General features: G+C 56.3%; 1 protein-coding gene across 10 annotated transcripts in view; it reads left to right on the forward strand.

Annotated features, from left to right (window-relative positions):
* The window catches only part of ARMC9 (armadillo repeat containing 9), a 112,759-nt gene that overhangs the window by 95,515 nt on the left and 2,914 nt on the right, over window positions 1-14,330 (forward strand). For 5 of the 10 annotated variants that reach the window (XR_006655992.2, XM_053919203.1, XM_045198093.2 and 2 more), the window contains 3 exons: window positions 1,490-1,626; window positions 5,691-5,817; window positions 8,736-8,850. Coding sequence is in view for 7 of the 10 variants with exons in the window: in XM_053919203.1 (XP_053775178.1) it covers window positions 1,490-1,626; window positions 5,691-5,817; window positions 8,736-8,850 (379 nt within the window). In the remaining 3 variants the exon portion in view is untranslated. The remainder of the gene's footprint in view (window positions 1-1,489; window positions 1,627-5,690; window positions 5,818-8,735; window positions 8,851-14,330) is intronic. The other 5 variants (XR_008426222.1, XM_045198095.2, XM_024563880.3 and 2 more) reach the window with 2 other exon arrangements.

A 14,330-nucleotide genomic window follows, 5' to 3' on the forward strand; every position in this document is an offset into this window, starting at 1 on the left:
TTGTTCTCTGGTCCCCATGGCACACATGGCCACGTCTCTAACTCCAGCCCAGACTTGCCCCCCCAGCACCCCCATGTTAGCATTCCCTAGATGGACACCACCGTCCTCTGGGCCCCCTGCTCCAGGGAGGGGTGCTAATGCCCCCAGACGCCCGAACCAGAATCCAGCCTGTGGGCCATGGAGCCTTCTGCACCCCATGTGCTCCCCCCACCCCGGCCCTTCTCTCTGCGCTCCTGAGCCACTCTCTGCCCCAGGCCCAGGAGGGCCTCCCAACGATCTACCCACCACGGCCCACCCTCCACGTGCACAGACAGGGTGAATGATCTTTCTAGCACATCATCATGGAATGTCATTTCTGCGAGTCCTGTTTTCTTTAGAGCTCAAATCTAATCAAACCCGGCCCACAGGGACCTTCTCCATGGGCCCTTCCCCCCACCTCAGCCCTGGAAGCTCCCTGGCTCACCCTGCACCCTGCAGCCACCAGTTTTACTGGCGCCTTAAATCTTTCTGCACCAACGCTGCCTAAGAAATTCTTTGGCCTCTTCACCTTTCTCATGGCATCACCTCTACTGGGAAATTATCCCTCCTTGGGTCTTAGGCAAGCCCAGGTCAGAGTTTGGGACTGGCCGAGTGACACAGACAGACAGACAGATGCAGAGTGCCTCCTGTCCTCTCAGGGCAGTTGTCTGTCTTTGCTACTGGCCCTGACATTCAAGAACAGCCATTTTGTAGGGCCCACTCCTAGGACAGGTGGGCATAAGCTTGCTGGGATGTGCCCCGCCCCCCCCCGAAGCCCCTGCTGGAGCGGGTGACTAGTGTCTCCTTGCTGAGGGGACTGAGTGTGGTGCTGCTGTTGCACAGGGCTGACCCAGGAGCACCCTGCCGGCCCCTCTGGGACGTGCTCGCCCAAGCCCCACCCCTCCCACCTGGCCTGGGGTCTGGTGCAGCGAAACACCCCATGGCATGTCCACTGGGTGAATGGGTCTCTGGCAGCCACCTCCCGCCACCCAGGTGCCGAGTGAGGCCACGCCTGCACCACGTGGGTAGAGTCCCAGAAACCAAGCTCTTCCCGGCCCTGTGTCTGCCTAACTCCCGTTGTCCTGGCTGATGTGGCACGTCCCGTCTTCTCTGACCAGATTCGTCCCTCCACTAATCTGCTTCATCCTTGGAGGAGAAAAACCAGATTGTGCCTGAAAGTGGTTGAAATGTCATGCCCCATGTCACCCAAAGCCAAAATACAGCATTGTGGCTCAAAAGATACCAAGCCAATTATCACTGTAGATTTGTAAGAGCTAACGTGAGCGAGATAAGGGTACTTCCTACTTTCTGCCAGTGCCCTCAAAAAGGTAAAATACCTGCCAACATCAGTTTAGCAGAAGAATTTTGGGCACTGCCACTTCCCGCATGTGCCTGTGGCGCTGCGGTGGTCAGCAGCCCAGTGTGTCCTGGCTCTCCGCACCGATCGCAGCTTTTCGTTGTTTCCCTCCAGGCTGGAAGACCACCCCGTTTCTCCCCAGCCGTCCCGACATGCCAGAAACGGCTGCCTCTCGTCCCCACGGAAGGCCCACCTTCCAGTCTGCAGGTGGGGGGATCCTGGTGCTTCAGAGCCCCGCGTTTCGACTTCACGTAAGAACACTGGCAGCGTGTGGGGGCAGCCGGGGAGCTGATTTCTAGAATGTAATGAAGCAGCCACAGGTACAGACCCAAAAAGGCAGGACCTCGCACCTGCTCCTGGGAGCCCTCTGAGCTGCCCCACTGCTGTGTCCGAGGCCGTGGGCCTGCGGTCCCACCACCCGGCCTGCGTGTGGCTTTTCCTGCAGACCCCTGACTCTCAGAGCACTGCGTCCACCTCTCACATCTGCAAGCCAGTTGGGCCAGATTTCTGACTGGGGAAAGCCTTGTTCAACGGCACGCTTCCGAGTAGGCACCTCAAAATGATTTAGACCTACGACCTACAACGTGAGTCCCTCACACTTGGAGCAGAGGGCTCGGCTGCTCCTCAGAACTGTGTGGCCGGGAGCAAGAGCCACTGCGAGCTGGTTTCCAGACCCATTCTGAAGCATCTAGTCGAGTTTGCCAGAGACCAGTGCAGGATAAAAGTGCTTTTCAGATGCCAGAGAAAATATATGTGCATTGCCTCAGAAACATACAAAATGTTTTTTTTTTAATTTTCAAGAGGAAATTAAAAGGATATGAGCGAGCCAGATAAGACTCGAATCTCCGTTCAAATAGGAAAAACAACAGAGGAGCAGGTCAGATTCCAATATGAGAGACATCTGAGAACTTTCACCATCTGCTCAGTGTTGGACGCAAACGCTTCCGAGCCCGGGTTCGAGCAGCAGGCCAGTCAGTCACAGAGCTCGAAGAAGGCCAGGCCGTTTGGGGCTCGGGGGCAGGGTCTCCCGGCGCTGAGCACCTTTACAGGTCCTGCCAATTTGGTTGTCTGTTATTTTGCCTGTTTTCTGTTAGAGCTGTAAACTCGAACACGCTGTGAACTCGAGCATGCCTTCACTCGAAGGCAATTGGCTCCGTCTATCCAAAGGTTTCTGCCGCCAGGGTGGAGGGGCAGGCAGTCTCAAGCCTCCTGCCAATTTGACCTGACGCCACCGAGTTTTAACTGGTTGCAAGTTCCTTAGGCCTGGACCTCCAAAAAGTTGCAGTGAGGGTAACTTATTTATCAGCAACATCCTAGTGTTACCAAAATGACCACCAGGGTGGCCCTGTCTTGTGCTGGTTGTGATTATGTCCTGTCCTTTGGAAAGATGTGGCATTGGAGGCCGTCCTGGACAGCGAAGGCTGAGTGGCAGCTGATGTCTTATTGGGCGATGTTGACATTATTGTTATTTTCAAGAACAATGATGTGAGCCCTGTCAAGGGGAAGGACCTGGCGAATTCTGGTTCCTCAGGTAAAGGCAGTGGGCACCCACTGGGGCCTCAGCCCTGGCGACCGATCACCAGCAGTCCTGTTCTCTCCCTGGGGAGGCGGCAGCCACTCACCAGCCCCTCCAGATGGGCGACATGGAGCCAGAGCAGCTGCGCTTCCCAAGGCCTGCTGGGGTGCCCCTGTCTGCCTGCTCTGAACCCCACCAAGGCCATATCTGGGCATCCCACCCTCCTCTCACCCCTGTTTTCTCAGGACGCCCCCTCTGCGCATCAACTCCCCCTGCCCCCACCTCGACAGACCCCTGTCTGCCCCCTACCTGAGAGACTAGACTACCAGCCAGGCCGCTGTCAGCCTGTCAGCCTCTGGGTGGTGCCGGATTTCTCCTTTGAAATCCTTTTCCTTAACAGTATTTCTTCCCCAGGGGAAGCCGAAAGCCTCCAGGGCACTGACTCTGTTTTTGGTGTAGATTCTGTTCTTCCGGCTGCTCTGTTTCAGGGAAGCCCCCCCCTCCCAGGACCCTTGTCTCTGGACCAGGGTCTGCTCCCAGCGGGTCTCACCACTGCCATCTCTTCCTCCAGCCACCCAGCCTCAGCGTGCAGAGGGATGGCAGACAGGCTGTGGGGCTCAGGATGCTGTGTGCAGACGGGCTGGGAGGCTGTGGCTGGGCTCACTGATCTCGTGTTAATGAGCAAGGGGAGGAAGAGGGCTGCGCGGGCTGGGAGCCACCCTGATCCTCCGTGTCTCCTGTTTCTCCCATGCCTGTTGGGAGCCTGACCCGACTTCCTCCTGGCCCTCCCGTCCATGTGGTCCTGCGTCTCCAGTCCTTTCTTCCATGTCTCTGGTCGTGCTCACCTTGTCCCCCTGGCCCATTCTGGCCTCACCCAGCCACTCCCCACAGGTCCCCTCACACGTGACTGGCCACTGAGCCTGGCCCTCTGGCCTTCACCCACATGGGGGATTAATGCCCCAGCTCGAGACCCTGAGTGGGAGCCCACCACCACAACCTGCCCATGAGTTGGCTCAGAAGCCCCTTTCACACCTGTGCCTTCAGTCAACACGCAGGTAAAACTCTCAGTGAGGAACCTGGAGGATCCTCAGGCGGCGGGATGGGTGGAACGCAAGGCCTGACTCAGCCCTGTGGTGCCAAAAGGAAATCATTCCCATGGGGAGAAGCCAAGAATGCGGCCTGAGGGAAACTTTTCTCATTTCCCCAAGAAGCAAGACGACCTTGGATATCAACATCACATGCCAGTCAGTGGACTTAAGTTCAAAGGCCTAGCCCAGCCCTGCGGGAAAGCCCAGCCCTGCGGGAAAGCCCAGCCCTGTGGGAAATGAATGAACAGTCAGGAAAACCGTGCTTTGTCCCAGGAAGTCTGCGGGGAACGTAGGCGGCTGCCTTCTCCCCGCAGCTCCTGGCCTCGCTGGGTCTGTTGCCCTGCGATGAGAACTCTGACCCTCTGCAGGGCGGCTGGCAGTGGGAGGAAGGGCAACTGCTATTTGGCAAATGAACCAAAACCGCAGAGCGCCTCAGGAGAGCTCAGCTTGGCTCCTCCTTTCTCCTATGGGAAAGGGGGCTGGGTGTGGGTGGGTGGCCTTCCCAGCCACCCCCACCCCCCACCACTGAGAAAGTCCCTGGTCCTGGAGGGCCGCCTGCCCCTGGGTTCCATCTTGTAACACCAGTGACTGTAGCCCAGCGCTGTCTGTGGCTCCACCCAGTTAGGGTCTCACACACCTGCATCTGGTCTCCAGGCCTCCGGAGCCGGCTGAGGGGAGGGCTCAGGTGGGCAGGCCGGGTGTGTGTGGAAGAGCCAATCGGAGATGGCAGAAAGTCTGGTTCCAGGCCCAGCTCTCTGTGGAGACGCTCCAGCAAATAGAGCCGCCCATTGGGTTTCCTACCAGAAATGGATTCCTCGTTTGGGTCAGAAGGGGGTTGTCTGGGGGTCAGAGCTGCGCCCCTTGCTGCAGGATTGAGGCGACCTGCCGGAGAGACTCTTTTGTATTTAAGATAAAGCTGAGGCCACACTGCTAATATCAATCACACTGGTGGTTTCTAAAAGCACAGAAAGCGTCCGGAAAGCAGCAAACCCAGACTCGGTCACAGCAATGCTGCAATAAGGTGCAGGCCCCTCTGGCTGTGGAAAGAGGACAGAGGCGGCGCCAGTCCTCTATCCGTGGCCCGAGGGGAGCTCCTGGCCCTGCAGGGTCCTCTGGGCCTTCCCCTGGCACTTCCCCATAAAGGCCTGCAGGAGGGCCCGTGGCCAGTGGTGGTCCTTGCCTAAGGTGTCAGCTCCAATGCTGCAGGTGGGTGGAGTGAGGGGTTCAGGCCTGGGGCACCTCAGGGTAAAGAAGACCCCACCTCTGGGGTTGCCAGATTCAGCCAATAAAAATACAGGACACAGAGGTGAATCTGCATTTCAGAAAAACACCCATAATTTTTCAATGTGTCTCCATGCTCCTGTGCAGTGGTGCCAAGCAGAGGCCCAGGGAGACAGTTCCGTGTTGTGTTGGCTTTTCCCTGAGATGCAGAGGGGGGCCTGGGGAGGCGAGGGGGCTGATGGTCTCCGTGTTCCTGTGCTACGTGTGTTCCAGCAGCACGCCCGCCGCACCCCCGGGTTGTATACATCAAGTGGCTGCCTAGAAAGTTCCCAGGCTGCACAAGTAAACAGGTCCCCCCATCTGTCACTGTGGGTCCCCTCAAGGGCTGGCCTAGGGCATGTGCTTTTCTGGGCTTTGCGGCCCAGCCCAGGAAAGAGCCTCCTCCAAGAGCTTCCAGAACAGAAGCCAACTGAGTTCTCTTTCCTCCCAGCCTCCAGGGGTGCCAAGCCGGGAGAGAGGTCACCAGGACATCGGGGAGAGCCTCGCCTGAAGCCCTCAGCAGACCCCGCCCAGCCGCAGGAGGTGCCCTGGGCCCTGGGCAGTGGAGGAACCACCAGGTAGGGATGGGAGGTGTCCTGACAAGGCACCTCTGAGGCCCAGCCTCTGACGATGGAAAAAAAGGGGCATTTGTGTGGGGCCTGAAGCGAGGTGCTGAGACACCCAGGGGAATGCAGTCACCACGCCCGATAACCTCAGAGCAGGGGGGCCCCGCCACCGGAGAGCAATCTGTTCTCAGACCAGAAGGAGAGGAAACTCATAACCATGTCCAAGGAACTAATTTTAAGAACTATCAGGTGTACATGTCGGGGCAATGTGTGATGCAGGGTAACGTGAGGGCAGGGTCCAGTCTCAGCTACTTGCCCGGGAGAGGGTGGGGTGGAGGGGAGAAAGATGGAGAACGAGGCCAATGAAATGGGTTGGCAGCTTGCTCACACAGAAATGGAAGCGCCACCCCCATGCAGAAAAATAAGGAGGTGTTTTCTCTGCACCAAATGAGCACAGACCAGGCCTTGATGGGTCACTCTGGGGCTTTAGAATCTAGAAAGGCCCTTTCAGGGAGAGGAGCCTCAGACCCAGCCCGCCTCCAGAGCGCCAGGCACCCCAGCGGCCCCCGCCACCTCCTCCTGGCCACATAGAGCCCGGCAGGCTGAGTATTCTGAGTCCCAGAGGCCACCCTGCCTTGCTAAAGCACCGGGCTGGCTGCACGTTGAATGGGACCACGCCCTCGGAGTCTCTGAGTTAGAGGCATTGTGCCGTGGTGACTGGTCAGGCCTCCTGCGCCCTGTGTTTCTAGGCTAGGGAAGCACTGCTGTCAGTGTGCCCACAGCGAGCCCCCAGTGAGCAGGCCCACACTTCAGCTGTGGTTGGGGCTGACGGGACTAGATCAGCAGCTCCTCCAGCGGTGGGGCCTTGTGGAGCTGGGTCTGACCCTGAGGGCCCTGGGCCTGAAGCCACCTCTGTCCACTGCAGATGTTCCCTGACACAATGTAGAGGGGTCAGGGAGCCCAGCCCACTGGCCCTCCACTTCCTGGCCTTCCTGCCCGTCCTGCAGGTCCCATAGATGGGACCCCACAGGAACAGGAATTTCTGCCGAGTTCTAGAGGCCAAAGGAATACCTGGAGCTGCCACTGCCACTGAGAATAGGCAGAGGCCCAACAGAACCCATGGTGGAGAAAGTCAGAGGAGGGGGCATGGGAGGAAGGAGGGGTGGGGAGGCTGGAGCCCCTCCCCTCGGACAGCAGAACTGGGAGGGGCTGAGCAGGATGGACTTGGGGCCTGGACTGCAGTGGGGACTCCACTCTGGATAGCTACGGACACAGGGTACAATGATGGCAGGGTGAGCCAGAGGCTGGGGGCAAGGTGGGGGTGAGGGACCAGGGGTGCCAGGCATCTGGTCTCCTCCATCCCAACACCTGACTGGCACATGGGGGACCTGGGCACCCACCTCCCTCTGAGTGGCCGAAGATGAGCTCTGAGACCAGAAATGCCTGAGGCCCAGCCGGTCAGGTTTCTCCAGCTCACAGCATGCTCCTGAAGTGGGGGGCTCAAAATGAGAGACCTCAGCAGGTAGGCCAGCGCCGAAGCTGGGCCCCTGCTGCCCTGGCCTCCCGGGTCCCAGGGCCAGCCGCAGCTCAGCCAGGCCAAAGCGGCCCTGCTAGGGCCCGGCCTTTTTCCTTGCTGTAAATGCCAAGTTTATGTCTGAGACTCATCCCTCGGGACACTCCTCTCTCCCCAGAAATAACTCAGTTTCCAGAGTAGACAGTGGACCTCGAAGGTTCCTTTTGTAGAAACATCCCCCCTTGTCATACCCAGTTGGTCCTCCAAGCTTCTGTTGGACACAAATGCCCCCTCGGGGTTACACCCATGGGTGCCCTCTCCTTCATGTCAATCACTTGAATTCAGCTGTTATTGGGGGTGGGGGGCTCTGTTTGAGATAGAAGAGGATGGAAGAGGGAGCAGTATCTTGCTGTTCCATCGTCCACTCCCCCACGGGTCATCACCCCTGCCTGGAATACTCTTTCCATAGCCCCAGCCTCCTCTTCACCGGGCTGCTCCATGTCTCAGCTCACTAGTTGTTCCTCTTGGCTGACCCCAAAGTCCAGTCACACAGCTGCATTCCAGGGCCTCGGAGCTCACTGTGTGGTCAGGTGGCCCACGACCGGCTCCAGCGTCCTCAAAGATTGGGGCTACGTGCAGGGCATTTGTCCCAGTGTTTTCTCGCCTGGCCTGGAGCAGGCTCTTAACATATTTGTTGGATGAATCAGGAGGAGGAAGGGCAAGATAGTGGCTCTCAGCACAGCTTGGGTGGGGGACGTTTGTCCCTCAGAGTCCCCCAACTCCTGTCTCTCTGTCTCTAGGGTGAGGACAGCCCCGCCCAGTAGACAGTTGGTCAGGTGGGACAGTTTAGCTGCCCAGAGCTGCAGGTTTGGGTAAATGGCAAATGGAAGGGTTGCTCTCGTCCCTTAGCCCTGACTTTGAGGTGATTTAAAAGTGACTGCAGCCCCAGCCCCACTCTGGCGGCTCCCAGCACTGGTCTCGCTATAGAATCGCCTTCCTGGGAGCCTGGGAGTAACAGGTTCAGACCCCATCATCCCGCCGCCTCCCCATGCTCCCCTCCCTGTGGCCAAGTTTTCCTTTTCTAAATTAATTAATTAATTAATATGTTTATTTATTTATTTATGTTTAGAGGGGGGAAGGGAAGGAGAAAGAAAGGGAGAGAAACATCCATGTGTGGTTGCCTCTCACACGCCCCCATCTGGAGACCTGGCCTGCAACCCAGGCATGTGCCCTGACTGGGAATTGAACCGGTGACCCTTTGGTTCGCAGGCCCGCAATCAATCCACTAAGCTACACCAGCAGCCAAGGCCTTATTTTTCTTTTTAATTTTCTTCCTAAACTCCTTAGCATTGAGTAGCTGGGGAACAATACTGTTAACCAGGCTTTAAAACTACTTTATTTTTTTTTTTAAACAAAGCATTTCACTGAAAAGAGCCAAGATGCTCTCCTGTGAAATCTGTCAGTCCACACCACGAGGGCCCCTGCACCTTGGAACATGCAGAGGTTGGTTTCCAGCTGTCACCTGTGGGAAGGTGAGGGACCATACCACCCAGGATGGTTGCGCAGTCTTGCCCAGCACCCCTTGGCCCACCTGCTGTCTGCTGAATTCCCACTCGGCGAGGCGCTGGTTCATGGATTGGAGCCCAGCTGGACAGGAAGGGTATTTGCCTGGATGCTCCCCCCAGGTGGCCCGAGGTCAGGAGAGGGATGGGCTTCTCAGGTCCAGTCCTGGGCCAGGATCAGAAGCAAACACTGTGAAAGACCCTGACCTGCCACCAACAGGAAATGACTCTTCTGCAAGTATTTCAGCTTTTAAAAAGTAAGAGAGGAGGAGATTTTTACATATATCTGCTCATATGCTTTGTCCCCCTCACACCTGTCCCAAGAGGATGTATGGCAGTTCATGATGACACATGCACGGTGCTTCCAGCCAAAGGAAACCACAACCCAGGAGGCCAGGAAATGGTGCTGGGAGAGCCGCACACCTACACGTGTGAACCTCCCCACCAGGTTTTCCTACTTCATGCTGTGCTCTCTGCCCAGTCCCCCACCCCCTTCCCCTCTCTGGGCTTTGGTATAGCCCCGAGGAAACACCCTCAGCAATGACAGACAGCAGAGGCCCTTGGGGGGCCCTGAGGACCTTCATTTGTACCTCAATGCAAAGGGAGCAGTGAAGGATCACAGGAGCCTCGCCCAGGGATGATGACTCAGCGGCATTCCAGACACAAGTGGAGATTCAGTGTCTCCAGGAGACTTCTTCTGCTCTTCCCTTCCAGCAAATGTTCTGTTGATGAGCGGAGGCCCTACCATTGGGCTGGGCCTCTCAGTAAATAGTTACCTACCCTTCGGGACACCTCCCAGTTTACACAAACGTTGGAGTTTCCCTTTTTATCTAGTACCCAGCACCATGTGTCTCTGCAGCAAATTACTTGTCTAAGTCACAGGGCACTGCCATCCTGAACTTCCTCTCCACGTGCTTTTTCTGCTCTGCCCTGATCTGGCCTCACCTCCTGCCAAACCATCGCCATTTCCTGACTGCAGCTCCTGGCTGCCCAGGCCGCTGAGCTCACCGTGCTGGGGGGATGGGGAGCCCAGAGGCTGCTTGGGGCCAGGCTGACCCTTCCCAACAGCCATCCCCCCGTGCCTCACAGTGTCCTTCCCAGAAGGCTCTGACACCATCGTCCCTGCAGAGTTTAATGACAGTGGTTGGCATCCTCGGTCAACACTGCCTCTCCTGCAGCAGCCCCTGGGTGGTTTGGAGAACCTCACTGTGGGGGGTGGGGGAGGGGTTCTGCGAGGCCTCCCCCCACAGTGAGGTTCTGCCTGGTGCTGGGAGAAGGTCACTTCCTCCAGGGCTAATGGGAGGAGCCAGCCAGAGGAGGCCCCTGTGCGAGGGTGTTCTTTCCCCCACCCCCCAAGCAAACTACCCCTGCCAACAAAGATCATGTTCTCTGGCAAAAAGGAGGCTGGCTTTTAAGGTGTGTTAGGGTTCTCCAGAGAAACAGAAGCAGCAGGATGTGTGTGTGTGTGTGTGTGTGTGTGTACAGAGAGACAGAGAGTTTTATTTTAAGGTGCTGGCTCACATGATTGTAGCTTTGACAAGTCCAAAATTTGCAGGGTGGGCCAGCAGGCTGGAGACTCAGGGGAGGGTTGAAGTTCTAGTCCAAAGGTGATTTGATGGCAGAACTCCTCGCTAATTAGGGGAAGTCAGTCTTTTTCCACTGAGGCCTTCAGCTGATTGGATGAGGCCCACCCACGTTACGGAGGGCAATCTGCTTTATTGCTAAAGTCCACCTGTGTCAATGGCTGTCTCACCCACAGAACCAGTCAGAACATGTGAGAAGCCACTGGGCACCACGGCCCAGCCGCGCTGGCATGTAACACTAACCCACGAGGAAGGGTTTTGACGCACTCTACCAAACTGTGCTGCTGAAGGGTAGGGCCCTCTCCCGGTCATCCTGAGGCTGGGAGCTTACGGATGCCTGAGCTGTGCTGTGCAGGTCTTCCTCTTCCTTCACTTCTTGCCAGCTCAGCTCAGCTGCCACCAACCCTGCAACTTGACCTTACTGCCCATCAGCTTCGAGGCCCCATGTGGTGAAGCTGGCCAGCCATCCTGGGTCTGCATGCCTAGCCCCGAGGGCCCTGGCCTCCCTGTCCTGTGACCATGTGTTGGGACATCCCCAGGCAGCCTGAGGCTCACCCTCCGCCATCACCACTGCCTGGGATAGCTTCCAGTGCTCACCCGAGTCGTTTTTACTAATTTCCCTCAAATGTTCCTTTTTAAAAGGTAGTACAGCTACCTTTTCAAGTGGTCACATGGCCATTTTTATGTTATGTGTATTTCACCACAACTTAAAAATAATTAACTGCTATACAAATGATGAAAAATCAAGATTAAAATAGAAAAATAGGAAAAAATCATTTGAATCAAACAGTACTGGCTAAGAAAGCATTGGCGATGCAGCCCACCTCACTGTGTTGGAACCTTTGTTTCCTGACCCAAAAGTCCCCTTTGTGAACCTCTGATGTTGTCGGTGGGAATCAGGCTGTTCCACAGGACCGCAGGGAAAGCATCCCAAGGACCCACGCACGGGAGATTGTGGTGTGGCCAGGTTTATTCAGGCGGGGATAGAAGCTGCCTACTGGGATTCCAGTGTCCCATCTCCTTCCATCCCGCCATGGAAAAAGTCCACCTGTGTCCTCTGCAAGGCTAAGACAAAGCCGGTGTCCAGAGTCTCTGCTTTATTATTAAAGCTGAGTCTTTGGGAGCCCACGCAGTCTGCTATGGGCCCTGGTAATTGCTGGACCCACGTGATGTAGCGCTCCCAGGTGAGAGAGCTCACAAACCCATGGGTGAGTGGGGGGAGAGAGAGAGAGAGAGAGAGAGAGAGAGAGAGAGAGAGAGAGAGAGAGAGCGCGCGTGTGAGCACACTAGAGCACGAGCTTCTTTGTTCCCCTGGGATTACATTGGCCTGTGTTTGGGATGGACCAGGTGCTTTTTCAAAATAACCAGAGAACTTCCCAAGCTTTTGTGGGCTGTCAGTCTAACTAGGGTCCGCCCCCTAGTTAAACTGACAGGCCTTTATGATCAAGCATCATCCCCTGTGCCTCCCAACAATTCATTACCAAAGGGGGAGGGGGAGGGAGGAGTGTTAATCCACTTGGTGGAGCAATGCCGTGCCCCACCCGGGGTCTGAAGCTGTAGCTTCCTGGTGAGGCAAACAGGCTTATATTTTCTAGTTTATTAAGCTCCATGTTGAATTCCCTTTGCCTCCCTTTCTTATTAATATTAGCTAGCAACCTATACAGTAACACCAAGAGCAGGAATTCGATCTGGCCGATCTTTGGTCGCCAGCGCTTTCGTGCATTATCAGCGAGTGAAAGAAAAGCAAGATGTTAGGGGCGAGGCGTAATGAGTTACAATACGTGGATCCTGTGAACTGATCCACAACCATTCCAAATAGCGATGATGGAGGCTACTCAGACCAGTGGAGAGCGAACGCAGAACAGCATGCACGTGTGGAAACGGTATGATGTGAAAAGTATTCGGGGCAATGATAGGAGTGACATAAAAGTAAATTTTCTATGAAAGAAAAAAATTATCCTAAAAATTTTTTAAATGTGGTAGGGCTAAATCTCCCCTGTCCTTTTTACCCTGACATGAAAGATTTCCCGCCTAAAGTATAGGCAGTTTTTACGCCTGTCTTTTCCTACCTTTGAATTTGGAGACTTTGAGATACTTGTTTTATGTTTCAAATTATTAAAGCAATATATTCTCAGTGTAAAAAGAAAAAGGGAGGCATGTAGCAATGTAGAAATGAAGCAAATAGAAAATTTCCATTTTCTCCCGAGTCCCTCCGCCAGAGCCACAGCCCCCATTTTGGGGGCGTTTACCACAGCTGGGCGCCGGGCACCACCTCGCTGAGTCGTCACTGCCACTCTACAGACATTGTACAGGTGGGCAAACTGAGGCTCCCGAACGTCGGTGGACTTGGCGTCTGGTCAGGTACCAGTTAGCAGCAGCGCAGGACCGAGAGCCCAGGCCCTCCAGGCGCTGCCCCCTCCCGGCCCCTGGACCCCACACTTCCCACAGTCTCTGACGCCGCACGCACTCCGGCACACACACACATGTGCGCGCGTGCACACCCCCGCCGCCCGCCGGACGGCCCTGCACTCTGCCATCACCTCCGTGTCCTGGCCTGGGCGCCCCTTACTTGCCAAGCTCAACAGCTCCTGACCCCGCACCAGCTGTGCACAGCCCCCAGCCTGCGGCGCCACTGAAGGAGGGACCTGCCGTTTCCAGAGCGTCTGCTGCATGCCTGACACTGCTTATTCAGTGGTGACAGCTACCCTGGGTGACGACAGCCTGGGACTCTAGCCTTCAGGGTTAGAGTCGGGCAAATGGGCACACAGATGGCAAGGGCCCCAGAAGTCAAGTGGGAGCAAGAGGTGGGCGTGTGTACAGGCCAATGACAGCCAGGGAGCAAAGGGCTGGGTGGGGAAGCACACCCTGAGCCCCAGCCACAGTGCTGGGAGGTCACAGAGCCAGGATCCCACTCCCAAGACCTCATGCCTAACAAGCGCTGAGCTGCGGCCGCTGCAGGCTGGAGGGAAGGAGGACGTGGGTGCCACGAGGTGCCCCACACTCCACAGGGCCGGCCCCTTGGGCTGGGACCAGAGGGTGTCTGCAGACGGCTGGGGTGAAGGTCCCACTGGGTTCAGACCTTGGCCTCGCCACTTGCTGGTTGTGTGTGCGACGTTGGGAAAGTTCACAAACGCGGAGCCTCAGTTTCTGCATCTGAGAAAGGGGGTGATTCCTGCCTAGCAGGATCATCTGGGGGTTAAAGGTCGCCTTCGAAGCGAGGCCTTCCCTGGTCACCCCAGCTGAAATGTGTCTCCTGTTACTCCTACACCAGATCACCACACACGTGGAGAACTGAACGACACACCTTTGTCATCTTACCATTCTGGGGGTTAGAAGCCCGATCCCGATCTCCGTGGGCCGGAAGTAAGGTGTCCGCAGGACACGTTCCTTTCTGGAGTTCTCAAGAGATTCTCTCTTCTGCCTCTTCTGGCTCTAGAGGTGAAACCAGCAAAGCCTGCGTTCATGCTGCTTGTCACTTACCAGACCCAATAAGCAGAAACAGGGACTGAATCTTTGTGGGCACTTTATTCAGATGGCCTGCGATCTGAGAGGACGGTGGGTTCGCACCCTAACGGACCATCTTACGTTTTCTTTCCAAGCCAGCCTTTATATAACAGGGAACAAAGTGTGGCGAGGGGGTTTGAAATTCAGGGAAAATTAGATTAAAAAACTGCAGCGTTCTCGCCCTGGGCAGTGAGCTGTCCCCGGGGCAGGTGGGCGGGTAGTCTTCTGTCTCTCCTTGGAACACAGCGGCTCAGATGTCTCTGGCTGTGCCTCAGCGGTGGTCTTTAGCGGTGCCCCAGAAGGTCGGCGGTCTCTCCCAGGAGTCAGGGTGGGCCGCGCCTGCAGTTCCTGAAATGAGAGCTT

The sequence above is a fragment of the Desmodus rotundus genome, chromosome 2, assembly GCF_022682495.2.
Source record: "Desmodus rotundus isolate HL8 chromosome 2, HLdesRot8A.1, whole genome shotgun sequence".
Classification (NCBI taxonomy): Eukaryota; Metazoa; Chordata; class Mammalia; order Chiroptera; family Phyllostomidae; genus Desmodus; species Desmodus rotundus.